The sequence below is a fragment of the Panthera pardus genome, unplaced genomic scaffold, assembly GCF_024362965.1.
Source record: "Panthera pardus isolate Hobbes unplaced genomic scaffold, ASM2436296v1 HiC_scaffold_10, whole genome shotgun sequence".
Taxonomy (NCBI): Eukaryota; Metazoa; Chordata; class Mammalia; order Carnivora; family Felidae; genus Panthera; species Panthera pardus.
In genome coordinates this window covers 4,986,438-5,012,979 of record NW_026526655.1, presented here as the reverse complement: position 1 = coordinate 5,012,979, position 26,542 = coordinate 4,986,438, and the positions used below count along the sequence as shown (strand labels likewise).

The window sequence follows — 26,542 nt, the reverse complement described above, 5'->3', positions numbered from 1 at the left end:
GGGGGTGGAGGGATAGTACTATCATATTCTAGAGAGTGCTTTTGTGGGGTAGGGGGAACCAATAAAACTCAATGAGAATGCTGCCGGGTCTGTCACCAGATCTTGAAAATGGGAGACTGGCCGGGGCCACCCACCCCACACACCTGCCCGGAGTTGCTAGGTTTATCTTAGCCTTAAAAACGACATCAGCTGGGGGAGAGAACTCTCCCGTAGGTTTCATCTATTACACTGCTGGTGTACGTATTCCTCAGAGCCCTTGGAAGCTAAGAGTGAGGAAACGAGAACTTTTGAGTAGCAAAACCGCTTCCACAGACGTTTAATTTTCCACCTTCTGCTCGCGCAGCAGCTGCGGATTTCCACAGAGCCCCTGAGTGGGGCCCGTGGCACGTCGCGGGGGTCCACCGGTAACACTGCTCGTCAGGGGCGGCAGAGGAGCTCTGTGCACACGAAAGAGTGCCTCAGCTTCTCCGGTTCCAGCGTCCTGTCTGCCTTTCCGGCCGGTTAATTTTGGTGCTGTGGGCGTGAGGTCAAGAAAACCTGAGCTGCACGAGTGACACTTCAAAGAAGTACCTTAGCGACCTGTGTGCTCTTTCAGGGTGCCCTTCCAGTGACTAGATCCCACAGTGTTGAAGGAAAAGGAATGGCTGTATTTTCACAGCCCCCGCCTTGCAGTAACCAGAGCGGGTGCTCTCCTTGCACAGAATTGTCCAGACGGGCCCCCCTACATCACGGCCAGCACTGAACTTACCGTGACCTACCCCCGAGTCAGCCGGTGAACTGTTCAGTATTTTCAAGTGACTTCTGTCTCACGGAAGGCTGTCACCACACGTGTGCCCGGCTTGTCGGTCATGAGAAAGCGGGGCGTGTCCCGTAGCGTAGCAAGGCGCTCGTCCACATAGATTTTAGGCGCAGACACGTGCAGGACGAGGTTTCTAAAAGGCCAGTCTGAAGCCGCTGCTCTCCTGACATTCCAAAAGGTGGGTGTCTGAGTTTACATCGGAGTTTGCTGGACACACTCAGATCTGTGTGCACCACGTACTTGATTTGTTGTGAACTGTGATACGGTTCCAGAACCAGTTGTGCGTATATGAAAATGCTCATTGAATCGACCATGTAACAAACATTTGTTTTTAATGTTTGTTTGTTTTTGAGAGCGAGAGAGGCAGAAAGAGAGGGAGACACAGAGTCCGAAGCAGGAGGCCCCAGGCTCTGAGCTGTCAGCACAGAGCCTGACATGGGGCTCGAACCCACGAACCGTGAGATCATGACCTGAGCTGAGGTCAGACATTCAACCGACTGAGCCACCCCGGCGCCCCAAATTGACCATTTTTAAAAGCCTGGCAGCCTCTCTGGACAGAAGGCCTTTTGAGTAGCTTTGAAACCCTGCTGCTTGCTGAGAAACCCTACCTTTGCCGGCAGGGGCAGTTTTTTGCCAGGGCCCCTGTTTTCTTACTTTGTTTTTTGTTTTTAATGTTTGCTTATTTTTGAGAGAGAGCACATTTGCACAAGCTAGGGAGGGGCAGAGAAAGAGGGGGAGAGAGAGAATCCCAAGCAGGCTCCGAGCTGTCTGTACAGAGCCCAACACAGGGCTCGAACTCACAAACCATGAGATCATGACCTGAGCTGAAACCAAGAGTTGGACGCTTAATGGACTGAGCCACCCAGGCGCCCCTGTTTTCTCATCTTTAAAGTGACGTGGAGGGTCTGTGTCACTTTTTCCTGGAACATCCTATGGTCTCTTGATCAGCAGATTCAGATCTTTTCTGCATTTGTGGAAAATTCCTTTGCATTTTATCTCTGAAGGGTCTCGTAGTTCTTTCTGGAGGAATTTGTTGTTAGTGGCCATATTTATCCTTTTGTCAGACTGGTCTGCCTTCCTGTCTGCTCACTTGTGCCCAAGGACTTTATCTCCAGCTTGCTGATCTCACCAGCTGTTTTATTTCAAGCTGTCTCTGTCAGAAACTCAGCTTTGAGCAGTGTCTCTTCTGTTCCATATGTTTTTCAAATCTTACTCGTTTGTTCCAAAATGTTACGCTGGTTCTCAGTTCTAGAGGTTTCCATTTCATCTCCTATTGGAAATTCTCACCCCTGGCATTCGTGTCGTGTGGAAAGCCTGTTCTTGAGCTGTGTTAGGGAAGCACTCGTGATGGGTTTCCTTCTGCTTTTTGAGTTTTGTTTTCATCTCCATTGGCTCTTGTGTTTTGCATGCTTCCTTCCTGTCTCCCTTGTCGCCTCCTCCCGTGTTTCCCCCCAGTAGTGTCTTTGCATGATGTCCTTACCATCTCTCCAGCCACCTGCTCCTTGGGCGTCTGCCCACACCTTCTCTCTGCTGAGACTAGTGCTGTCCTGGCTCTGCTCTGGGGTCCCCAACACTGGCTGGGGCCACCGAGAAGGCTTCTCTCACTCATTCCAAGTCAGGTATGGGGTGTGGAGAGCCCCTGACCATCTGGTTTCCTGTGGTGGGAGTCACCCCCAGTCTGAGTGTCCTGCACCAGAGGGCTGGACCGCTCTGCCCACATTGCCACCAACCAGACCTCGGTCCTGCACGCAGATCCCCTGCAGGGAGGTGCTTCGGCCACCTCCCTGAGGCTGGATGTTATTTTCCTGGAGAATACAGTATAAATGCATCATCCTGCCCTTCCCGTCCCTTTCCTCTCCCCTCTCGGGGAACCACCTCCAAACCACGGTCACAGACAGGCTCTGCTTTTCCTGTGAATGTGCCAATGTCCTGATCCGGGCTCTCTGCACTCATGGGGTGGTGGGGGGGGGGGAGATGGAATACATATTGTCATTCCCCAGGGGCCCCCTGCATCCTGGAGTTCTTTTTGCCTCCAGAGAGCCTGAGGGCCGTTCACATCTGTGGCTGTGCTGCCACATTTCTTCCTCTGCTTTTTGGGGGGGCTGTTGACCCCTGGGGTGGGGAGGGGGGTGGGAATTAGGAGCCCTGTCCTGCCCAGCCCTGGAGTCTTCCTTCTCATCTTAGGGCCACTGTTTTCGAGGTTTTATTATGAAGCTACACCTCTTTTCTCAGTGGACAGTGAATGCTCTTCCTCCTGCTGCTTCGTTTCTTCCCTTTGTTTTATTAGGAGTAAAGAGACGGAAATTCGGTGATAGCAAAGTTCAAATCTGCCATGTTAATCTAGAACTTCGACTTCTTTCCTGATCTTCCTTTGTTATTTTACTCAGATCTGGGTGAAATGAAGTCATGGGAGACCACGGCCTGCCCAAGGAAACACCCATGTCCATGTTTAACCCTCCTTTTCCTGGAGTCCTGACCCTGAGCGTTTACCCAGGGAAGGACTTACCAACCACCTCAGTCATCCTTGTCGCTGGTCTGTTTCTGTAGTTGCTACTTTTTTTTTTTTTTTTTTGTAAACAATGTAGGTTTTAAAAAAAATTGGCAGAGGCAATGAAATCTGACTCTGTTAAATTTTGTAAACTAATACATTACCAATGGAACTTTTTTCCTAGCATAAAAATAATACACGGTCCAAACAAAATTCCTTTTAAATGTCACAGTACAAAACCTCTGTATAAACCTCCATGTTAATAAGTTGCTGCCTTTGGTATCTTCATCACACTTCAAAAGACAAAGTTAACTTTAAAAAATTTCTGGCATGTTCACGATGAATTTTTTTAATGTTCTCCCAGGGAGAAATAAAATCCTAGTCTTTTTCAAAGTGTCCCTCTCATTCCACTTGTCTTAAATAATTAGGAAACAATAAAATTTGCGGATATTCGTTCTGTCGGGGCCATGCGGAGAAGAACACTTCAGGCGAATGTTAGGAAGGTTTTCATGGCCGAGAGTGTCTACGTGGTGAGCACAGGGGGCTCAGTCCCTGATGTGTGTCCCAGCCCCAGCCACAGCCCGTGATTGCTGACCAGCCCCGAGGCCAGCTTGTGCCTCCGGGAAGCCTCGGATCCCAGCCACGTCCTTATCAGAGGCTAGGACGATGCCCCTCCCCTTTCCCTTGGAAAAGGGAAATGATATACTCTACAGATGCAGATTGAAAGTCAAAAATCATTTTCATCTTTTGCCAAAGCATGAAAAAGTGAAGATTAAAATCCACAGGAGAAAAACAAACAAACAAACACGGTGAGCAGTTTTCTGTTTAGTGCTCTCAGTACAGGGCTGATCTTGGAGCTGTGGGCAGAGCAAGGACGGGGCCATCCCCCGTGTTCCCAGGTGGCCCCTGGGTGCTGGGAGATGCCGCAAAGGCTGCGAGGCTCATCTGTGGCCTGGGTGGTGTCACGTGCACCCTGTCTGAGCAGAATCTCACGTGGGAGAGAGGAGTGCAGGGATCTCTGGGCACATCTGGGTTTGGGTTTCCTTCCTGCCACGCGCTGGCCTGGGGGCTTGGTCAGCGTCTCTGACCTTTCCCTCCCCAGGGACACGAGGATGTCAGCAGTGATGTTTGTGTCCTCGGCAACAGCGGAGACCACGTGGGAAGAAGAGTGCTTTGTGATCTATCGCGTGTTCTAGGTCTCTGTTAGTAGCATTGCTTTCTCTCGCTCAGAGAACTGTTAACGATACATTAATAGTTTTCAGTCCCATCAGACAAGATGATAGAAACAGAAATGTCAAATATCTGTTGGCAGTGATCACTCCCAAGAAAGCTTCTTTTTAATAGGAAAATTTAGTTTGCTTCCCCCCCCCTTAAACCAGAATGACAACACAGATGAGCACTTAGACCTCTCCGTGTAAATCGCCCTCCACTGTAGATCGATCCCACCTACCGTGAATTAAATATTAGAAGGAACTCAGGTCCTGCTCAGGACCAGTTGTTTTACTCACCCTAAGCATCCCAAATTTAAAACTGGTTCCCAGGATTGAGAGCGGGACTCAGTTTCAATCTTGAGACTTTTAGAGTAATTGATCACGTTGGATCGTAAGAGACTTCCTCGAGTCTTTTTGAAAGACGTTTAGAATTGCCATATTCCTGGTGTGCTGTTCACAACACACGTACATCCGCGTCCCTGTTCTTGGGAGGTACGGTCAGGTCCGCCTCTTACCCGTTTTGGGAAGAAATGAAGGGGACTCGCTTAAGAACGCAAGCTCAAGGGCACACAGAGGCAAACAGGGAAGTTTTCTGGGAAGCCTGAAAACCTGCCTTTGGGTGAACCAGAGAAATCCCTAAATCGCACGTGAGGTTGAGATCGGACAAGAAGAGCCGCACGTCTCTGCCGAGTGCTTAACGTGGTGCCGCTTCCCCCTGGTGGCCTCGCTACATCTTTGGAAGGAATGGACATAAGGGACGAGGGGCATCAGTTTTCTGTTCTCGTGGAGATGTCCTCACGGGAACGGGGCCCTGGTGCCACGGTAGGGCCGGCAGATCAGCAGCTGTGTGTGGGCTCTGTGGCCCCCGGGGTCGGCTCTCCCCTGCCCCCAGCGCCCTCTGCACCTGTAGACAGGTGTGCCGGGCCAGACACCTGTTGATGGTTTCCACTACGAGGTCAGGTTGGGGGGCACTTTGGAAAAGTAACAGTAATTTGATGTTACGTCACGATACCCGGCAGCCCCAGAAAGCTGAGCGGCATCCACATAATAAATTTATCGTGTTGGCTGCGGGGAAGACTGGGCACTGAGTGCTAGGAACACAGAATTGGGTCGCGTAGACCTGTAGGAAAGTAATTGGAAATTGGAATATAAAACAGGCATCAAAAATCTACATGAAAAGCGAAGTAGGTTGTAGCGTTGGTGGTGCCCTCTAAGATTTTGGGAGGAAAAGATCTGATGCCTGGGACCAGGTGGTGTGTTCGAATGTAAGTAGCAAGAGTGGTGGCCTCTGCTGAATGCGGACCAGTGCGGAGCAACACGGTTTCCTCCTGAGGCTTTGCCCCTTTGTTTCTAAAGTAAACGGTAGAGGGGTGCCCGGCCGGCTCAGTCGCTACAGCTTGGGACTCTTGATCTCAGGGTTGTGAGTTCAAGCCCCACATTGGGTGTAGAGATTACTTTAAAAAAATAAGATAAAATCTTAAAAAAAAAGAAATCCGTAGAAAATGAGCTTTATTTCCATGCCAGACCACGCCTCCCCAGTACACAGTGGCCCCATGCTAGTCGAGTCTGCTGAGGATCAGTGGTAGGAGCTTATTTATCTATCACTTTTATTGATCCCATTCTTAATGAGGATCAGTGGTAGGAGCTTATTTATCTATCACTTTTATTGATCCCATTCTTAATGCTTAAGCACCTGGCTGAATTTTATCTAATTGTTAAATCTTCAGGTTCATGGCAAATGCATAGGAGTATTTAATCTCTTTTCCTGAGGTATGTATAGATAGTACCAGGAAAAATAACATAAGCCAATCACGGTAGCTAATATCTGTAGTTGTAAAGTATTGAAAAGACATACTAATTATATATCGGGGGGGGGGGATGTAAAGTGATTTTAGAATTGGGAGGGGTCTTTCCGGGTGGAAGAAAGGATCACCCCTCCTTTTAGAAAGTCTAGAGTCCTTTGCTGAGGTTACAAAGACAGAGATTATAGAGGAACAAACAGAGGGGTCGGTGCAAACCCTTCTTGACTTGAATACGATGATTGAACCATCTGGAAGCATCATTTGTGAACAAGGCTCCACAAACACACATGAAGAGAAGAGAACGAAAGAGTTGGTGTGAAATTCACCCCGCAGGTGCCGCGGAGCAGGGCGTCCAAGGGGGAGGTCCTCAGTCAGCCCCACGCCGTTCCGGGAGGACTGGGTGCTGACGCCCAGCGGGTTCTTGCTCCCTGGAGAGGTGGGGGAGGCAGCTGGGCGGCGGAGGGATGCTGGGACTTGGGGAGCGGGTGTGGTCCCAGGGACAGGCTCCGCTGCTCCCTTCCTGCCCGGAGACGACCCGGACTAGTGAGGAATCGGGTGTGTGTGGCCAGGATGCCCAGGGCAGGCCTCTGTGCACTTGGGTGCTGGGGGCTCAGGGCCTGCTGGTGGGGAAGCAGGGTCCCAGGGCGAGCGTGGGCTCGGGGCCAGCTCTGCGGCGTTGTGCGGTTCCCTCAGGTTGTGGGGTGCTGTGGGGTGGGCCTGAGGCTGAGAGCAGGTGTGAGGCAGGCAGGAAACTCGTGAGGAAACCTAGCTGAGAAGCCTAGGTGATTTCAATGAATATGGACAGTTGGGATGGAGAGAACAAAGGGGGTTTTGAAATGCTCTGGGGATAAGCTGGGTGGAGAGAGAGAGTGTGCGAACTCATTCTGGGGGATGGCGGACCACCAGGACAGAAACTTGGCATCGGAGGATATTTTAGCTTGCCAGGGCGGCTGTAACAATGGGCCACGAACTGGGGCGCTCGGCACAACGTAGATTTGTTCTCCCGCCATACTGGAGGCCAGAAGTCCGAGCTCACGAGACAGACCTGTTCCAGGCCGGTCTCCTGGCTTCTCGTGGTTTGGGGGCATCTTTGGTGTTTCTTGGCTTACAAAGCCCCTGCCTTAATCTTCACCAAAATTTCCCCTTTCCTAAAGGCACCAGTCATTGGTTAAGGGGCCCATCCTGTGCTAGTGTGAGCTCTTAACGCCTCACATGTGCAGTGGATTTATTTGCAACTAAGATCACATTCTCAGGCACTGGGTGTTAGGACTTCAGCGTGTGAATTTGGGGGTGCACAGCTCCACCCATAATAGCAGTAATGCACTGCATGAAATTGATGTGGCTCTTTTAGGATGTGATAATTAGCCACTTGCAGATTGCGGGATGCTTGATGATCACCGGGGTTTTTAAAATACCCGCTGGGACACCAAGGGTGCCATGCCGCTCGGCTCCCGTGCCCACCAAGAAACCGCTCGTCTCAGTTTCCCTGAGCACAGGCAGAACTCTGTGGCCGAAAGGACATGCAAGGTGCCGCCCAGACCAGTCCCTCCCAGCAGAGGGCGCCGCTGATGTGACATCACATGACCTGCCTTGAAACCACTCAGCTGCGAGCACAAATATTTTCCTGTGACGTGAGGGCTTTAAAAACGTGCATCAGATCTTCTCTCGGCAGACTTGGTCTGAAGTGCACTGTTAGCTCAGGCAGGTTCGCGGTGACTGTCACCCTCATTCAGGAGCCTGGATCGAGGCACCAGGAACCAGAGGAGAGATTTTTGAATTTGTAAACAAATACCTGTTGGTTTTCCCGTGTCGCTCTCAGTATGACCTGTCAGACCTCTGGCAACAAGAGGGGAAGAAAAAGGCTTTTCCCCCAGTACAGATTTCCCATCTAACATTGTGTTTTCACAAAAGGCTGAATTCAGTTCATCTCACCAAGAAATAGCAGGTTCTTTTAAGTTGTAGAAAATACAGAAGTGATATTACTATTGCAACTTGGGCTAACTTTTCTATTGCAAGTAGGTTTATTAAACGTTAAGTGTGTCTTTTATAAAAGCGCGTGATGACCCTTGGCAGAAACTTTGAATAACGCTAGTAGTAATTGCCAATGGCACTGCCCTTCAGGTGGGCGCCTGCCCGCTGGATGAGGTGGTCCCATTTTACAGCTGGGGACACTGAGGTAGAGAGAGAGGTGAATAAGGGAGGCCGGGTCCCCCAGCATTGCAGTCTTGTGGCCGTGTCGCACCGGGGGGGTCGGGGGCTTCTGTGCCACACGCTTCCTGGCTCACCTTGTAGTCATGACAGCTCAGCTGGGAAAAGGGTGCCATACTCGTTTACCTACAAGGAGTCTGTGATTTGGGGACCGGAAGTCATCGGCTAGTCTTCCGACAGGCGCAGACATGCCTGTTCCCTTCTCTGTCCTCTGCCCTCTTTCTTCAGCGTCGTGCCCACGCAGGGGATCAGAATGGGAGTTTATGTGTTTGATCTGAATGTTGGAAGGTTTTCTTCAGTTTTTCTTATGGGAGCAGACTGAACACCAGATAAAGCAGGTGTGTTGTACGTGTTGCATCGGTGCCCGGAAGGGAGTGGGTGTGTGCGTCTGTGTGCATGTGCGTCTGTGTGCGCGCACATCTGTCTGTGCACACACGTGTGCTCGCTTTGGAAGATGAGCCCACCCGGAGCCGATGCGACCCCCTGGAGGCGGAGGGCGGACACACAGCCTCTGGGCCGGGGAAGCTCTGCCCCCCTGGTTCTCCAGGGGGTGGTCATTTGGGGGTGTAGGTGGCATTTCTGGAAGGTGTCTGTGCCAAGGCCTGAAAATGAGAGCAGGCAGTGATGATGTGTTCCTCTCTCAAAAACAAGAAATCGGAATCCTGCTGAGGGTTAGCTAGAGTGGATTCAGAGCCCGGAATCTCGGAAGGTAGTTTGTCCTTGGAGACGGCAGAGGGACCCAGAGGCGCGCGCACTTCCCTCGTCCACCCGAGGCGGCCCGGGGTGCTGCGAGGAGCTGCACGGGACACTTACATGTCCCGCCCCACAGATGTATACGCACGGCGCCCGGCAGGGTCCCTGGTGGTTCCCCGCTAACAGCGCGCTCTCTAACCCCCACCCCCCTCCGCCAGCCAGCTGCCCCGCTCTGTCTCGACCCGTGGGGAGATACCATCCAGTAGTTCTGTCTAACACGTGTGTAGTATCGAGCATCCTTCCCTTACTTGTGCCCCGTGAATACGGAAACACCATTCCCATGTTCTGTGTTTTCCTTTCAAAAACTGGGTTTCTCTTGAGGAGAATACAGGTTCTCAGCCCTTGAATTTATCAAAATCTTGTACACTAGGCACCTGTTCAACATGAAAAATTCGTTCCCGTTTTGCAAAACCCAACAAGAGAATGATCATTTCCATGCTCTCTGTTTCTGAACTCTGTGCATCGTGTTCCCAGTGAGAGACGATTCCCGAATTTACAAACAAAGCCTACGTTAAAATTCTTCCCTTCTCGGCCACGGGTGATCCTGGCACTGCACGGGAGGCTGTGCACTCTAATCAGAAGTGAACACGGGTCCTTAAAGACAAACACGTAAATCTGAGTTCAGTAGTTGTTTTAAAATCCAGTGGTCGCTGGTCCTAAATACTGAGAGATGCCTCCAGGGCGACAGCCAAGGGTGTATTTTTCCACAAGCGAAGCCCACGTCTATTTGCCCTCCTCACTCCCGGTCTTTCTTGTATAACGAGATTTTTTGTGTGTGGCAGGTGGCAGATTCAAGAAAGAAATCGTCGTTGACGGACAGAGCTATCTGCTGCTGATTAGAGATGAAGGGGGCCCCCCAGAGGCACAGGTAAGTATTACAAGCAAGCGGTAAGCAGCCTTTTCTTTCACGTTTGCTTCAGCGTTGAGGTTCCGATTCAACGGAAATGGCTCTGGAAATCAGGTGTGCTCAGGAAAGGTGATGCAGAAGCCCCACGAACCTGTTTTCTCTAAGAAACGAATCCTGTTGTTCCTTCAGACAAAATCCTAGAGCGAAGTCAGGTCTGCGTGGCTGGTTTTCACTTTGTGTTTTTAAGAAGGAAGGAAAGACACGATTTGCGCTCATTTGTCAACTCCGTTGATTCGACTTCTGGAAAGACCCATAGTCCTCTCCCGTTCCCTGTAAGCGGTTTGCTCCCCGGAGCAGCAGGAGCATTGAGAAAGTGGCTGGTCCGAAATCGGGAAATCCGATGTTGGGGGTGGGGGATTCTGCTCACTGGGCCTCTTGGCACAAGTCTGCCTCCTCTGAACACCGGCGTGCAGCCCAGTGTGGTGTCTCCGGAAGTTCCCTGAAGGCTGGGCATCCTGGAAATACAAAAGCACAGGTGGCGGTTTACCTGATCTCCGGGGCCTTATTTTACTTGCATAATAATTTACTGGCCAAGCGCATAGTGGTAGCTGAATCCCGGAGCGGTGGGCGAATGCCTGCCCCGTGTGGGTCGGCTCATGTAACCCTCGAGACGACCCTGCGGGACGATGTGCTGAGGAGTCCCGTCTCCACCGCGGACGCCGAGGCCGGGACTTCTTGCCCAAGGGTGGACGTGGTGAAGGGGCACAGACTCCGGGGCTCTGCCTGTGAATGGCACCAACCTGGGGGTAGAACCATGACTCCCCCCCGCCACTGGAGTCTCAGTCTGGGCGTCTTGCCGTGAGAACACATTTACTCGGTTAACTGAGGACCAGTCCTTTATTCCGGACGTACTGTGTTCAGGGCCGTTATTTAGCCCAGCGGCTTCCCCTCATTAAAGATTTCTACCATGGGGGGCTGTCAGTATGGAGCCTTTTACAGCTGACCGACAGGATTTTGTACACAATTAGGCAGAGCGTGCTTGGATATTCAAGGGGGAGAAAGTCCTGTTTTTAAGTTACTGTTCCCAGGCACGTGGAGGCGTGATCTTTGTTTTCATTGTTTCCGAATATTTCCTGGAGCTTACCCAAGCATAATGGCTTCACGAATGAAGTCGTAAGACTTTTTTGGGGCTACTAATGTCATCCTAGGGTTGTGTAAAAACTCTGCCAATCAAATGGCTTTTGTGTGTGGCAGTTGCCAGGGGAGCCACGGGGGTGGGTTGGGGGGGTTTACGGAGTGCTCACCACCTACTAGGCGCTGGGCAGTGAGCGCCCCCTTGGGAGAATGCGGTGTGGCATGCACTTCCCAGCCTCGGTCTGGTCCCCGGGTCCACGATTGCTCTTCAGATGCGTGGGGACACCTCACCTCACTGCTCGGAAGAGAAAGGAAAAACATACCTCCAGGTAGAGAGAGGGCAAGGTAGGTGCCCTGTGTCAGCCTGGGTCCTGGGTGCTCTGCTGGGGCGGCGGGCCTGTCCCGGGATCCGTTCTTCCCAAGATTTTGATCTCATCTCAGTTTTTCATTTGGACTTCACATATATTTACGTTTTTATCACGTATAATTTCCACATATAAGCGAATACGCTTATCAGTTAACACATGAAGTCAGAGCTCCCCCCCCCCCCAAATTCCCCCACGTATATCCGAGCTGGTACCTTGGCTGTAAAAACTTACTTAGGAGCTGTGGCTTCTCAGAGAAAGGAAACAGGATTAACGTTACTATTACTGATTTTTCCATTTTCCCTTGGAAAGTGGAGGATCTCTGGTGCCGGCCTGACCGGCTCGTGGTTCTGCTGTCGCAGTCACGTGCGACCCTGGGAGGCCGCTGAGGGTCCAGGACCTTCCGTTCGGCTGCTCCGGCCTTACAAGGCGGTCATGCGCACTGAACAGGCTCGTCCGCGCCTGGCAGCGCAGTTGTTCGCCCCGAGGCACATTCGCTGTAGCTTCCCCTGGATGCGTGGAAAACAAAAACAAAATGGCCCAGAGTCAGGTGGTTGTGGAGTTGGAGAGGCTCTGCTACGAGGCTGGGTTTGCCTCACATTTGTGGGACCGCCCTTGGCTGGATCAGGACGGAGGGTAGAGGGTCCCACGGGGAGGCATGTCTGGTTTGCAGTCCTCGGAGACGGGGTGGCCTGGGTGGGAAGGGGGGGAGGGTCCCGTTCCGGGCTGTTACGAGAAGGACGTCAGCGACGCCACAGCAACGTGTTACAGCCAGAGTCCGGCCTCAGGCTCGGCCTGACGGAGGGGTCTGCCGGCCACGTGTCCTCCGCTCACGAAGATGCCGTTCCCACCCTTTCTGTCCCCGAGCGTCGTCACTCAGTTCCTTCTCTCCCTCCCCTTCTTCTCTCCCCAGTTTGCCATGTGGGTGGACGCTGTTATATTTGTCTTCAGCTTAGAGGATGAGATCAGCTTCCAGACTGTTTACCACTACTACAGTCGGATGGCCACCTACCGGAACACGAGCGAGATCCCTCTGGTTCTGGTGGGGACCCAGGGTGAGTGCCATCTGCACGCAGGTTGAGTTTAAAGGATTCCAACACTTGAGCAGTGAGTGGAGTTGTGGCCTCTGTTTTTGGTGTGGAGGAATCTGAAAATGCTTCGAGGAAGAAATAGTTTCCTCCTGAAGGCTTTTTCCAGTGAGAATCCACGAAACTGAAATTGTCACATTTCCTGAATTGATTCTGTGGAGAAAGCACTTGGTCAGCAGCCTCAGAATAAAACCCTCCCCCAGTGCCCTAGGGAAAATAAAATCTGTTTTCTATCGTTTTCTGTAGGAGGGGTATCTTAATTCTTTTGGTTACATAAACCAATTAATAGGCAATTAAAAGGTTTATTTTACCTTCTGGTGCATCTTTAAAATTCTACCAATCTCTTATATACAGCAGAGTCTTGTTTTATTTTGCTCCGTCTGTTATGTGTCATGATCTGTAGCTAGTTTTTTTTTTTCACCTAACAGGCCCCTCAGAGTCTAGAATTAACCCTGTGTGAGTACGTTTCTTCTTTTCTTCTAGGTCACTTAAAACTTGGCCTCTTAGCAGAGTGCAGCCCTTAAGTGTCCTTGTTCTCAATCAGATTCACTGATGTACCGGTGTCTGCGTCTGGGTCTTCAGTAAGAGGCCACATAGAATGTTTTTAAGACCCAGATGGCAGGTTGACTTTAAAAACTGCTTTGTCAGCAACGGGGGCAACTTAAAACATAATCGTGTCAAGAAAACTTGGATTATACCTTCATTTTTGTTGTTGTTATTCACACCCTGTTTTTGTTAGAACGTCCACATCTGGTCTCCCTTTCTCCAAGCCCTGATGTGACACTTTTCTAAACAGGCACTCGGCTGTGTCGAAGAAGCTGTTTGTGTGCTACCGGCTCTAGTGTGCGGAGAGTGAGCTCAGGCAGATGAGCCCCGGGCATGGGACGGGTGTGTGTGTTGCAAGAATGGAAGTAGCAAGGAACCAACTGAAAGCATCATCTGTGTGCTAGATATGAAATGTTAGAGTCAGGGTTTCATGGGGAGCCCCCCCCCCCCCCGCCCTCTTGCAGCCGATGCTGCAGGTGGTCCCAGCCCTGAAGCCTTGAGAGCAGGTGGATTCCACCTACAGCCCGATGGGAAAGACGTTCTTTATGCCCGAGCGCCCCCTAGTGGTCCCTGGGAAACAAGGGCGCGCCAGTACCTAGTTGGCATGTTTGAGGTGGCATCCTGAAAATTCTTAGTAGTGTTTTATAGTGGGTGGCCCGTCTAGAGCAGATCCTGCTTTAAAGCTTCCCTGAAGATGCAGCGACTCCTTCCCAACGAGCACCACTCCGGCAGGCCAGCCCAGGGTATTTCTGAGCAAAATCAGAGACCGGGTGTGGGCATCTCCTTAGTGCCTGCTTGAGTTAAGGGGTTTCTATTTATGACTCAGAATGTCTTTTTTTCTGGGGACTCACTGTGAGAGGGAGCAGGGACTTGTTCAGCCCAGGCCAGAAGGCTGCATGTGATCATTTGTTGTCGTCTTACACAGCCAGGTTTTGGGTAGTGAAGAGTGGAGTGGAGTGTCCTGTCCCTGGGTGTTGGGGCCACGCAGTCCTGGCATCGGGGCATCCTGGCTGTGTGACCTTGACTGCCACCTCCTGTGGCCGGGGTTAAGTGGAGGAACTTCTGTAAGGCACCGGAAGCATCCGTGGGCACATACACGGAAGATAAGTGGTTGCTGTTATAATTGTTACAGCTCAGTAATCAGCTTTAGTGAGGTCCTGATTGGGATGCCAGAAGCACGGCTCGCTCTCTCCCCTCTTCCTTGGGGATGAGCGGGGCCGTCTGTGTCCCACCTCAGCCGAAGGAGGGCATATCCATGTCCCCCACCAGGATGGTCCGTGTCTTTGTAGAGGAGGCTGACGAAGGCTCCGTAGAGGCTCTGGGGAGGCCCTAACGTGGTCCCTGACTGCAAGGACCTACCCCTTTTTATTCCTGCTGGCGGTAGAAGCATCTGTTGAGTGAGCGCATTTTGCCTGAAGAGGCCCCGGGTGAGTGAGCACCTGAGCCAGGGAGCCCGGGTGGAGGAGGGATTCCTGGCAGTCTCCTCACACTCGTTTGTGAGATGTCGTTCATACTTCAGCATAGCCCCATCCCAAACGAACGGGACGTGGGTGAGTATTAGCAATTAGGCAAGTTCCCCTTGGTCCTTGATCAGACCTTTAATTTCCACAGTGCCCCAGACGCCCCCCAGTGGCGAGATGGTGGAGTGAGTGTGGGCTTTCTGGAAGGTTCCACTCCCAGGTACCTTTTACTGCTCACAGACTTGCTTTCTGTGAAGCCTGCTCGTTTGTTGTGCTTTTGCACAGGTTTTGTGGGATGCTGGAGATACAAGGTGGGTCAGGTTATAGATGAGGGACTCTGAGCTTCTCTCCCCGGTGTTTGGGGTTGGTGGCCTGGAGGTAGGAGGTTCTGGAATGGGAAAGATGAACAATTATGTTCATTCTTTAAGGACGCCTGGCATGTGGCGCGGCCTCATCCACAGGCGGGAGGAGGGGCTCTGTGGGAATACGTGTCCACTCGTGGAGCCAGGGAGCCTGTGTGAGGGTCCCGTCAGGGCACAAGACATTTCCGAATGAGGCGGCTGTGTAACATGTGACGAGCAGGTTCTATTTTAAATGCCTGCAGATTAAATTTATTTGAGAGAAAGGCACGAGCCCTGAAAGGATACAGAGTTAGGGTGGAACGAAAAACAAGGCTTGTGTCGCCCTGACTGAAACGAGGTGCAGATACGACACGGCCACACCCGTGACGTGTTGCTGTACCCGGGAAGGTGAGACGGGACAGAAGCGGGGTGGGCATCCCACTGAGGAAAGGGGGCCGTGGAAGTGTCCGGGACTCCAGGTGGCGATAAATCATCAGCCGGATTGACAGATTTCAAGCTTTTTTCCCTCCTGTTTCCTTAAAAGATGTTTACACCTTTAAAAAAAAAATACATCTTTTTCTTAAGTGTTGTGAAATTTAAGTCAAATTTGTTAACCTGTAAGGCAAGACAGGGCAAGATAGATGTTCTTGGAACAAATCCCTGTAACAGGCCTTGCCAGGGAAAGTTCTGGAACATCTCTCGAGATGGTGCGGGTCATTGTCCGCAAAAGAGGTATGAATCAGAGTTAGTCTTGATTTCTCTGAGGGAAACTGTCAGGTCAGGCCTGTTCCATAGGGCTGAGGATAAAATAGGAAGAAAAGTAAGAAAAAAGAGAAAGAGAGGGAAAAAATGAATAAATTCTTCCCTTAAGATGGCCTTTTTTATGCACTTCCTGCCCCCAAGTAAACAAAACATACAAGGTTGTGGCTGCCTCGTAGGTCTTCTCTTGTGCTGCACTTCCTCTGGGTAGTAGGGAAAATCCCACCAGTGGATTTTTGTTTAAAGAGCAGCTGGGCGTTTCCCGTAGCTCGGGAGCCTTTATGCCGCTGAGAAAGCTTCACGGCAGGAAAAGTCCCTGAAAAGTGCCTGCTGTCTCACACCTAGCTCCGCGGCCTTAACATCTTGGCCTTCCTGCGTTGGCGTGTGTCGGGCACGAGGCTGGCGCTCAGCAACTCCCTGGGAACTCATGATAGGACGCATCTGGGACGCTGAGCTAATAAGGGCTGAGTCTTCCTTTTTTAGGGGACTGGTGGCAGGTGCCTGACATGTCTGCTTTGCCGCTCAGACGTCCCCATCTGTACATAGATCCTGTAGGAAGTGGGTCTGCCCAGGAGCGGCTGTGTTAGAACTAACACCCCCCCGACTGCCCCACCTCCCTTCCCACTCCTGCCTCAGTCTCCCTTAAACACACCAGGCGCTCTCCCCCGCAGGTGGTGGCTGGTTGGCCCTGCCGCCTTCCTGTAGATGGGGCTGCCCTGAAAATCACACCGAGCACACAGACCTTCGACCTCCTTCCCTGCCTGACGTGGCTCTGGTGGCCACACTGTATGGTTCAAGGTTGCTCCCCGTCTGCGCCCCGTTCTCTGCCTCCCTCCCCAGCTGACCCCTCTCTCCCTGGCCCACCTCTCCCTCCCTGGCTGACCTGGTAGCCCCTCCGTGAAGCACAGATTTTTGTGTGTTCACTGGGGTAGCCCTGTGCCTGCAGTAGGACCAGACACCTAAGGGCGGCTCTGTGGACACGCACCGAACGGGTGAATGGCTGCACCTGTAGGAATTATGCTCATAGAACGCATTTCGCAGGATGCTTCTTGCACCGAAAGTCACCTGCAAATACCGAGCGTGGGGTGTCTTTTTCCCTTTTATTTTCCTCCGGAGCCACGTTTAACTCTCACGCCTTCCTTCTGGTCTTCCTAGGCGTTCTTTTGTCCCAAATTTCAGAAGCAGGATCCTCTGAAACGGATTTTTACAAAGGATGACTCTAATAAAATGTTTGAGATTATTACTTGGAGGGTAAGCTAGGTTTTAAAAGCCCCAGGTCCTTAAGTTGCGGGAAGCACCCGAGCTACTCGTGGTCACCCTGTCTTTGCTCGTCTGTTCCAGATGCCATAAGTTCCACGAACCCGCGGGTCATCGACGACGCCAGGGCGCGGAAGCTGTCCAGCGACCTGAAGAGGTGCACGTACTACGAGACGTGCGCCACGTACGGGCTGAACGTGGAGCGCGTCTTCCAGGACGGTAAGCGCCCCCCGCGGCCGGCGCGGCACCGACCCCCTGGTGGGCGGGGCCCCGTCCACGTGACCGCTGGCCCCGCCCCCCGTCCAGAGGAGGCTCTCGGCTGCCTGTGCGCATGTTCAGAAGCCGCAGCCCCCCCCACCCCCCCGCCCGCCCGTTCGCAGGCGCTCCGTGACCTTAGCGTTCAGGGTCAGACGTTTGCAGGTTTCTGCGCGCGGCGTGTCGGACTTGACGCGTTTGCCGTCTCTTCTCCGCCGTGGCTACTGGTTCTTAATTCAGGCTTGTTCCTAAAAACGGCCTACGTATTGCATGTTGGGCTTTGAGGAGGATAAACAGAAAGAGTAAAGAGAGCCAAGCGTGCACCGAAAAAACCCAAAACAGAACAAAAGCCCAATCGCACATCGTTCCGACTCGTGGCTGGGAGCCAGCGCCACGGGGCAGGAACTGTTTCTTTGTGACTGAATTCATTAGTGACCCCCCTGCTAATCCCGGACCCCCGGGACAGGGGGCGTCAGACAGGAGGCTCTCCGGGAGCAGCGCAGGGTTCCATATGGGGGGGGGGGGGGCAGCAGCCCGGGCACAGATTCCGATGCCAAGTGTGGGCTGGGAAGGGGGTGGGGTGGATGGAGACTTGGTTTCTTTGGTCTAGGGGGGAGGGGGGCGTCGGGAAGGTCTGGGGGAAAGCCGCTTCCCCCGGAGGGTCCCGCTTCTGGTCGCGGTCGTGGGGACTAAAGGCCGGGTCACCCCCTGCTCGGGCTCACATTCGCGGCGGCAGAGCAGACCGCCCGAGCAGCCGGGTCATCCCGGCCTTGCCGGGCACCAGTGCGAGTCGTAGTGACAGGCCTGCGCTTGCAGGACAACGTGCGAACGCTCGTCTAAATGTCCGGATTCGTTTTCAGTCGGGGCTGTGGGAATTGCACACTGTGACCTGTTTCATTACATCGCAAAGGTGACCGTTTTCACACAGCACGTTTTCTTCCCCTTTCCTTAAGCACCGCCATGCTCTAGGCTTTTCGCCTCTTTTCTTCGTGCAGTGGCCCACCCTCACCCCTTCTCACAACGTGTGTTCCAGAGACCTTTGTACCTGCAGTCTTCACTGTCTCCCCAGGGCCCGCTCGGAAACCGCAGCATCCCGCCGAGGGCCCTGGGGTCTCCCGGCCCTTCCTCCTGCTCCGCACGTTTGGGGGCCCCCTCGGGCTGTACCCATCCCTGCTGGGTGGTGGGGCCCCCGTGGAGCCCATGGCGCCCGTGCGGGCCCGTGTTTGCAGCACCTTGAACGGTCGCCCATGAAGAGCCCCGCACGGAAGCGTGTGGGGTCCCGGGAGGGTGTCCCGCGGGGCAGGCTCGCCGTCTTCCACCAAGCAGCCCAAACCCTGTGCGACCAAACTGTCACACGTGAAGGTCCCCAAGCCTGGGCCCACGACCGAATCTGGCCAACAGCCTGTTTCTGTAAGTAGTGGTTTCGGTGGCCCCGGCTGGGCCGCTTTTGTTACCACTGCTCAGTTGAGGGGTGGCAACTAAGACGTCAGGGCCCCACGAAGCTTGAAACGGGGACCCTCTGGCCCTTGGTGGAAAGCGCGTCGGTCCCTGATGGGGATGTTCGGAATTTCCTTGTATGGGTGAGCTTATTCTCCGGAATGATTGCCTCACTTGTGCGTTTATCGCAAACGTGAACTTCCCGTAAGTAAGTGGACGCATACACCATAATCCTAAGAATTAGTAAATAGTAGGGGAGGCCAAGATTGTTATGCGTCCCTGCCCTGCCTCCAGAGTGTGTGCAGAAACACTTTGTTGTCTGCAAGTTGGGATGCCAGCAAGGGGAGGGGAAGGGCCTTTCCAAACATCATCATCTCACGTAATATTAAGGTGTTGCTGTTGTTGGGATTTGAATGGTGAAGCACGTTACGCTCTTGGGAGTTTTCCCAGGCTTAGGAGGTTTTCAATACGTTTGTTTTGTTACTTCTGCTTTTAGAAATAATGCCTTCCTGTTAAACATTTGGATTGTACAGAGTCAGAAAAGGAAATAAGGCTCACGATATGACAGCTTCTGTGACTATTGTGATTTTGTCCTTAAAATATCTTTATATGAAGATAAGTTTGAAAAATAAAATTAGAGTTGGGGCACCTGGGTGGCTGAGTCGATTAAGCAACTGACTCTTGGTTTTGGCTCAGGTCATGATCTCGTGGTTTGTGGGTTTGAGCCCTGCGTTGGGCAGAATCTGCTTGGGATTCTCTCTTTCTCTCTCTCTCTCAAAATAGGTAAATAAAACTTAAAAAAAAAAATAAGGGTTTACTCTTTTTTTGTAGGGTCATTATGTGGTATATCTTTTTATTAGGTCATACATAAACCCCTTAATTGTTACCGATAAAAGTTATTGACTGAGTGGAGATTGTGCTTGGTACTTAGAAATCATGAACGTTAAGAATCTGTATTAGTGTTTAAGGAAAAAACACCCCGTAGGGTTCAGAGTTCAAGAAATCAAGGCTCAGAAAAATGACGTAGCTGGACCAAAAGCTTTGGGCCTGGATTGGACGCCTGTCTTGGGACCAAGAGCCCAGAGCCTTAACCATCCTGTCATTACACAGCAGGGACCTGGGTCCTGCCCACTCACCTGGGGGAAGGCTGGGCGGAGTGGCTTCAGGGACGCAGGTTCACTGCACACTCACTGACACTGTTCATGTGGATTTGTCTTTCGGTTTTCTGGCAAGCCTTAGGACTTGTTTTTATTTACGCACTCTTTATCGTTGCATTGTAGAAAGAGAAAGAAGGGGCACGTGGTTTCTTTGTAAGGTTTAGCTTATTGCTGGAGAAAAAACAGAGGCTGGACTGTTACCCCAGCAAGACCTTATTTGTACCTGCCCCTGCCGGCCAAGCATTCTAGTCCCCTGGCTCCCCGGGTTTCTTCTTTAAGATACCAGGGACTTTTAGTCTTTGCTTCTTTAACTTTGCCTTCTTAGTGTCCTAAAACTGAAGACAGAATGTTTACTTTTCTCTCCGTGGTGTCGTTTTCAAATGGCTCTCGGAAAGTAATTCAGGAGGGAGCATCCTTATGAGCCCCAGCGGGGTCAGGAGGCAGGGAGGTAGATGGATCCATTTGTTCATTTGTTTATTCTTTGAGTCCCTCACCTGAGCACCAGCCTTGCCTGCACCGTGCCTCTGGTTCGGGGTAGAGAACAGGGAGGGCCTTGGCGAGGTGAAAATTCAAGTACCCAGAGACCTAAGCTTGCACCTTGCCCTAGGGTGGAGGGGGCGAGTGACAGACAAGGTTGCTTTCTGTCACCTGCTCGCAGAGGTTCGGGATCACCCTTGACCCGACTCCTGCCGAGTGTGTGTGGCTCGCACAGCAGAATTATCTGGCCCCCACAGGGGGTCTTATAAATAAGATTCACCTTCGGAGAATGCACGTGCTCACCGGTTCTGCATCTGGGCTGCCGGGTCTCGTGGGGGCGTGGTTACCCATCTGTTTGGAGAGCCCTACAGGAGCCCTGGGCCACCAAAGTCTGGACCAGAGGGGATTGAGGCAACCTGGGGCTGCACGTGCCCACCCCCCCACCCCCCATGTCTCTCAGTCTGTCTAGTTCTGTGCAGTTCTGTTTGCCCCCGGTGTGTCTGGGAGATCAGCAACAAGCTTTTGTATTTTTAACATTATAATGGTGATTTCCGGGTCGGCATTAGATTTTTCAGAAGCCCCGGGTTATCTGTTCTCTCAGGGCCTGGATACATGAAGATACAGGATTACAGGAGAATAAAGTTCATTCTCTGTAGACGTCATTCCTCTGATGTTAGGGTTCTTACTGAGAAGGGTTTCCCTCACTTCCTGAGGCAACGAGCTGAGTGGGAGAAGGCCTTGCAGCGACACATCTTTTGTGCCATGTTAGTTGAGCTTCCGGCTAGGGGTGGTGGGAGTTTTCAACCTAGATGTTCAGGGACAACCTACGATGCTTAGGACTCAGTGACAAAAATAAATTCCTCCCCTCGAAGGCCGAGCAGTGCCGAAAGGTAAAAACTCTTGTGTGTAAGCGGTTGAAGAGCCCCTTAGACCATCAACGTGCGCCATCTTGGGAGGAAGAAAGTGGACCCTGCCGCCTTATCCTCATGACAGAGCGTTGGGGATTCTCGTTCCCTCAAAGTGGGTTTTTGGAAATGGTGAATTATTCTCTTTTCTTTTGGAAATTTCTCTTTTGGAAATTTCCTATCCTACGTGAATGTCCTTGCTTACAGTTTGTTTTGCTTCGACGACGGTGCTTGTGTGATGGCCGCGTGTCGGGTGTAGTGAACTGCCACAGTGTAGTTCCCTCCTTCCAACCAAGCAGGAGGTAGAATCAGTTCGTTGTTTGTTTTGACATTTTTTGGCATAGAGCCAGTAGAACCCCTACGTTTTTTTTGGGGGGGGGAGTATATTTTATAATTTTTTAATGATGGGATCTGACTGGTATGTGGTGTTTTAAAGATCGCTGATGTCTAAAGAAAAGTGGTTTCCCTTTCGTACAGAATGAGTAGACCTTTGGTGGTAGTACAAAAGAATTTAGTTTGTCACCCAAGCCCTTTTATGCCCTTGCCCTCTCTCCCTCGCTCCCTCTCCTGAAATGAGTTGATAGATTTGCCTGTATTGTAAAGCAGTATCGTTTTCTATGTGGGTTTCCTGTAACGCATCTGGACACCGGCTGTTCTGTATACCGAATTCAGTATTCTGAGCACGTATATTCTGAAGTTGTAGTCATTTGTTAAATCCCACCGAAAGCATCCTATTAGACGTTAAAGCACACTCCCCTGGAAAGCTTAAACTCCCTACCTTCTTCAGCTTGTATTCATAGGACAATAGGAAAGCCTGTCTGCAACCTATTCTGCTCCGACAGTAATTGCCAGACCCGGTCAAGATCCGTACTGACCAAGATCTGGATAAATTACAAATTACCATCTGTCAGCTTGACTCTCCCCAGGGCTGCCGAGTTTTGTCACCGTGTCATCCGGTTACGAACTGGACACTGTCCAGTTCGGCGATCCCACGTGGAAGACTGTTCACTCTAGAATAGATGATCTGCGTTGCATTCATAAGAAACGGTTCGGTTTTAGGTGCGTGTGGGTGGAGAGGCTGGGCGACGGCATTAGAGGGCTCTGTCTGCCCATTGCTGGTGCTGCCATAACCCGGGCTTGCGCTCGGGCTTCCGGGAGTTACACGCCGACGTGCGCTGTCCTGTGGACGGGCCTCTGTCTGACGGCGTGGTCCCGTTCTGGGAGGACCCACATCAGGCTCCCGGCACCGTCACGCCAGCTCTTTACAACCGTGTGGCGCTTCACGCTCTGGAAAGCACTTTCGTAAGAAGCTGTTCCCTAGGTGCCCCCCGGCCTGCGGACGGCTCACCTGGGCGCGGGGACCCCCGTGCTACGGGCTGAGCCAGGAGGGGCTGTGTGGCTGGCCCGGGGGTTTTCAGGAAGTCAGGGAGCCTCCCTTTGCTTTCTGGCCTTCGCTCCCAAAGACGGAAATCCTGATGTGCACAGAATCCCATTCCCCATGAATTGTATGCGGCTGCCTGGTCCTCATTACGGGAGCGTCCGGCATGGGAGTAGCTGTGTTCCCGAGCCCGGTTTGTACAACCTAATTGCATGTATTAGAGCGTCATTAAGTGGGAGCAATCTTCGGGGACTTTGGTCCGAGTGCCGCGTGGTGTTCTGCTGACGCCGCCGTCTTTTGTTTGTGCCGCTAAAGGATGTGTCAATTAGGCCTATTCCATGCTTTCTGGGAACCGCCGTAATTTCCATCGTGGGGGTGGCCTCTTTTATTATTTGTGTTGTGGCTGCTGTTTTTCTCTTTATTATGTTGAGATTAGATCGGAGTCCATTTATTTTTGTGTTTGGTAGATTTCTTTTTCCAAAGGAGTGCTTTCAAAAGTAAGATTTTTCACGTTTAAAGGCAAGCCATATGTCTGTGTACATTGGCATTTAAGAATACATACTGAAAAGGTGAACTGAGTCCTGAAGTGTCTGTTCGTTTGTATTTTTTTTGTCATTTGTAATAATGACTGATATTTATGTCACACTCCAAGGACTTGATGTCAAATAGTAGATCTTAATAGGCCCTGTTTACAGCCGACGTCAGCCTGCGTGTCCTTTTCTGACCATGGCTTTGTCTGTGCCTCTGTGCCCGTCGCTGGTCCCGTGTCCCCATGCCCCACCCCCCCCCCGCCCTTGGAGCATGCTCACTCCCCCCCACCCCCGCCGCCACTGCACCGAAAAGTTGTACATTCAAGACTTCCCGGGACAGATGGGTAGTTAGTTAGTTTATATTATGACGGGGTAAATTTCAGCTGCTTAAATTACACTTTATTCAGGGGCGTTCATATTGAAAATTGTTTTTTAATGTTTATTTATCTTGAGAGAGAGGAGCAGAGGGCAGGCAGAGAGAGAGGGAGAGAGAGAATCCCAAGCAGTCTCAGTGCAGAGCCTGACACGGAGCTCGTACCCACGAACCGTGAGATCATGACCTGAGCCGAAATCAAGAGTCGGACGCTTAACCACCTCAGCCACCCAGGCGCCCCTAGGGGGTTAGTATTTTAGAACTTCCTAAGAACAAGGGTGAGAGTTACGTACATATGGCCCAAACGGGAGAAAGGAAGAGAAGGAAAACACTCAACAGGTTCCTCTACAGGGAATTCGTTGAGTCCAGTGCCACGGGCGTGGCCCCAGTTTGGCCGTCGTTCTGCTGTCATCATTAACCACAAGCGTCATTGCCTGTCGCTGCCTGGCGGCTTCTAATGTGGTCGGATCCCGTGGAAGTTAGAACCTGCAAGTTGATTCCAAAAGGGCCGTGTCTGGCCCATGGTTTATAACCTCTCATTAAATGGAAGAGATACTTAGCTGGAGCTAACACGAAGCAGACTTTGGGTCGAGGCTGTGGGTGGGAAGCGTATATGTGCGGTGAGGAAGAATCTCTAGCTTTGGGTGGGTCTTTCTGTTTCTGCCGTAGCCCTCGGTTATGTTTGGATGGGAAAGTGCGTGAATGATTTACACTGATTCGTTGTATGAAGCATGACGTTGTCAATACCCTTTATATACGTGCATTTTTTTAATGTTTATTTCTGAGAGAGAGACAGTGCATGAGCGGGGGAGGGTGGAGAGAGAGGTAGACACAGAATCCGAAGCAGGCTCCAGGCTCTGAGCTGTCAGCACAGAGCCCGACGCGGGGCTTGAACTCACGGACCACGAGATCATGACCTCAGCCGAAGTTGGACACCTAACCGACCGAGCCACCCAGGCGCCCCCGTATGTGCATTTTTTTTTAATGTTTATTATTTATTTTCAGAGAGGGGAAGAGCATGAGTTGGGAAGGGTCAGAGAGAGAGAGGGAGAGAGTGAATCCCAAGCAGGCTCCACACTGCCAGTACAGACCCCAATGCAGGGCTTGATCCCACGAACTGTGAGATCATGACCTGAGCTGAAATCAACAGTCGGATGCTTAACCGACTGAGGCACCCAGGCGCTCCTGTATGCTACAGCACTTTTAAATTTGGTTTATTTCTTACAGAGATGCTTTCTCTATAACGAAGTTAGATCACAAAATGAAATAATACCAAAGCTGAAATAATCAGCATTAGCTGTAGTAAGTCATATTTTCAGGGGCTAAAAAAAAGCAAAAGCAAAACCAAGAGAATAACAAAAGAAGTTTTGAATTAGTATTTTTAGGGGAAAAAAGTTTGAGTTAAAAACTTCTTGGAGTTGAGAAGCGGTGAACATACATGTTATGGACGAGCCAGACATCTGGCACTTGATCTGCCTGACAAACGGGGAATTTGTGAAGTTAAGCTGAGACTCGTGACCGGGTGACAGTGAACACTGTCAGGGCTCATTTGAGAACTTGTTGAAGGTGATGACCTTGGAATAATCTGAGTGTCTTAAGATATTGTTTTGAATTGGACACAAGTCACAAGTATGATATCAGCTTGTTTCTTGTTTGGAGTCTCTTTGTCCAGAAACTCCGTTTTGAGAGTTTCTCTCTCACCCGTTGAACTGAACAGTGGACCCAGAGGCTGGACTTTTCAAGAGGGATTATGTCCTTTGAATATCAGTTGATTTGCCTAAAATCTTATATCCAAAGGGAAAATGTTTAGGTAGGGGCAATATCTCAACTATGGGTATGATTCACCGACTGTAGCTGCTGGCCCTTACGATACAGAGTTATGTGTGAAACTCGATAATTTTTTTTTAATTTTTTTTTAACGTTTATTCATCTTTGAGACAGGGAGAGACAGAGCATGAACGGGGGAGGGTCAGAGAGAGAGGGAGACACAGAATCTGAAACAGGCTCCAGGCTCCAGGCTCCGAGCCGTCAGCACAGAGCCCGACGCGGGGCTCGAACTCACGGACCGCGAGATAGTGACCTGAGCCGAAGTCGGCCGCTTAACCGACTGAGTCACCCAGGCGCCCCGAAAGTCGATAATTCTTAACCTCATTTATGGTGGGATGGAGGGGAGCATTACAAGGAAAAAGGCATTTTGATTCTTTCAAAAATAACATCCAAAGAAGTCCTCTTAAAGTCTTGATACCAAGACTGATGTTGTTACAAACAACAAGAGACCATAAATAATCTTCTGTTTCACAGTTTTGTGGACTTACCGTGTTACTAGAGGCTTTGCTGCACCCTGGTCGGGAACATGTTGTGCTGTGTTTCCCTTACCGGCAGCCTCGTGCGGGCACCAGTCCCCACACGTGCGCACATAGACGCCTGCTTTAACTCACACACTGCCAACGCTCCTAGTACGTGTGCTTTATCCTGATTTTCACGTTAAGACCCCTCTCTTTTGCTCCTGGAATTAACTTTATCAATGACACAGAAAACGGTCGTGTTAATACTTGCCTGCGCTGTGGCCTCGGAGCTGGGACGTGCCCCAGGATTCTGTTAACGGCTTGAGCCAGCTTGAATTAGCTTGATGTATCATTAATGCATACAAATGGCTTTTATTTTTGTTCATAATCTGTTCACGATGCCACGGGATTCTGCTCTTCCTAATGTTTTTAAAATGACGAAGCGGTGATGTACTTTTTGACCTATTTAACCCTCCGCCGCCTCTGATCAAAAGGATACAAAAATATTACTTAAAAAGCATAGTCGGAAATTGTTGTACTTCGTAGCTGGTGTTTCCAACTTATTTTGAAGTCTTCTGTTAATTTTCTTTCTTCTTTCTTTCTTTCTTTTCTATATTTTTAATTCACATCGAAGCTAGTTAGCGTGTAGTGCAATAAAGATTTCAAGAGTAGTAGAGACCAGTGACT

The 26,542-nt window shown here is 51.1% G+C and overlaps 1 protein-coding gene across 18 annotated transcripts in view; it reads left to right on the top strand.

The window, feature by feature from the left end:
* The window catches only part of AGAP1 (ArfGAP with GTPase domain, ankyrin repeat and PH domain 1), a 546,313-nt gene that overhangs the window by 206,716 nt on the left and 313,055 nt on the right, over positions 1 to 26,542 (top strand). For all 18 annotated transcript variants that reach the window (XM_019445480.2, XM_019445481.2, XM_019445482.2 and 15 more), the window contains 3 exons: positions 10,044 to 10,129; positions 12,521 to 12,662; positions 17,143 to 17,277. In XM_019445480.2, the coding sequence (XP_019301025.2) occupies positions 10,044 to 10,129; positions 12,521 to 12,662; positions 17,143 to 17,277 (363 nt within the window). The remainder of the gene's footprint in view (positions 1 to 10,043; positions 10,130 to 12,520; positions 12,663 to 17,142; positions 17,278 to 26,542) is intronic.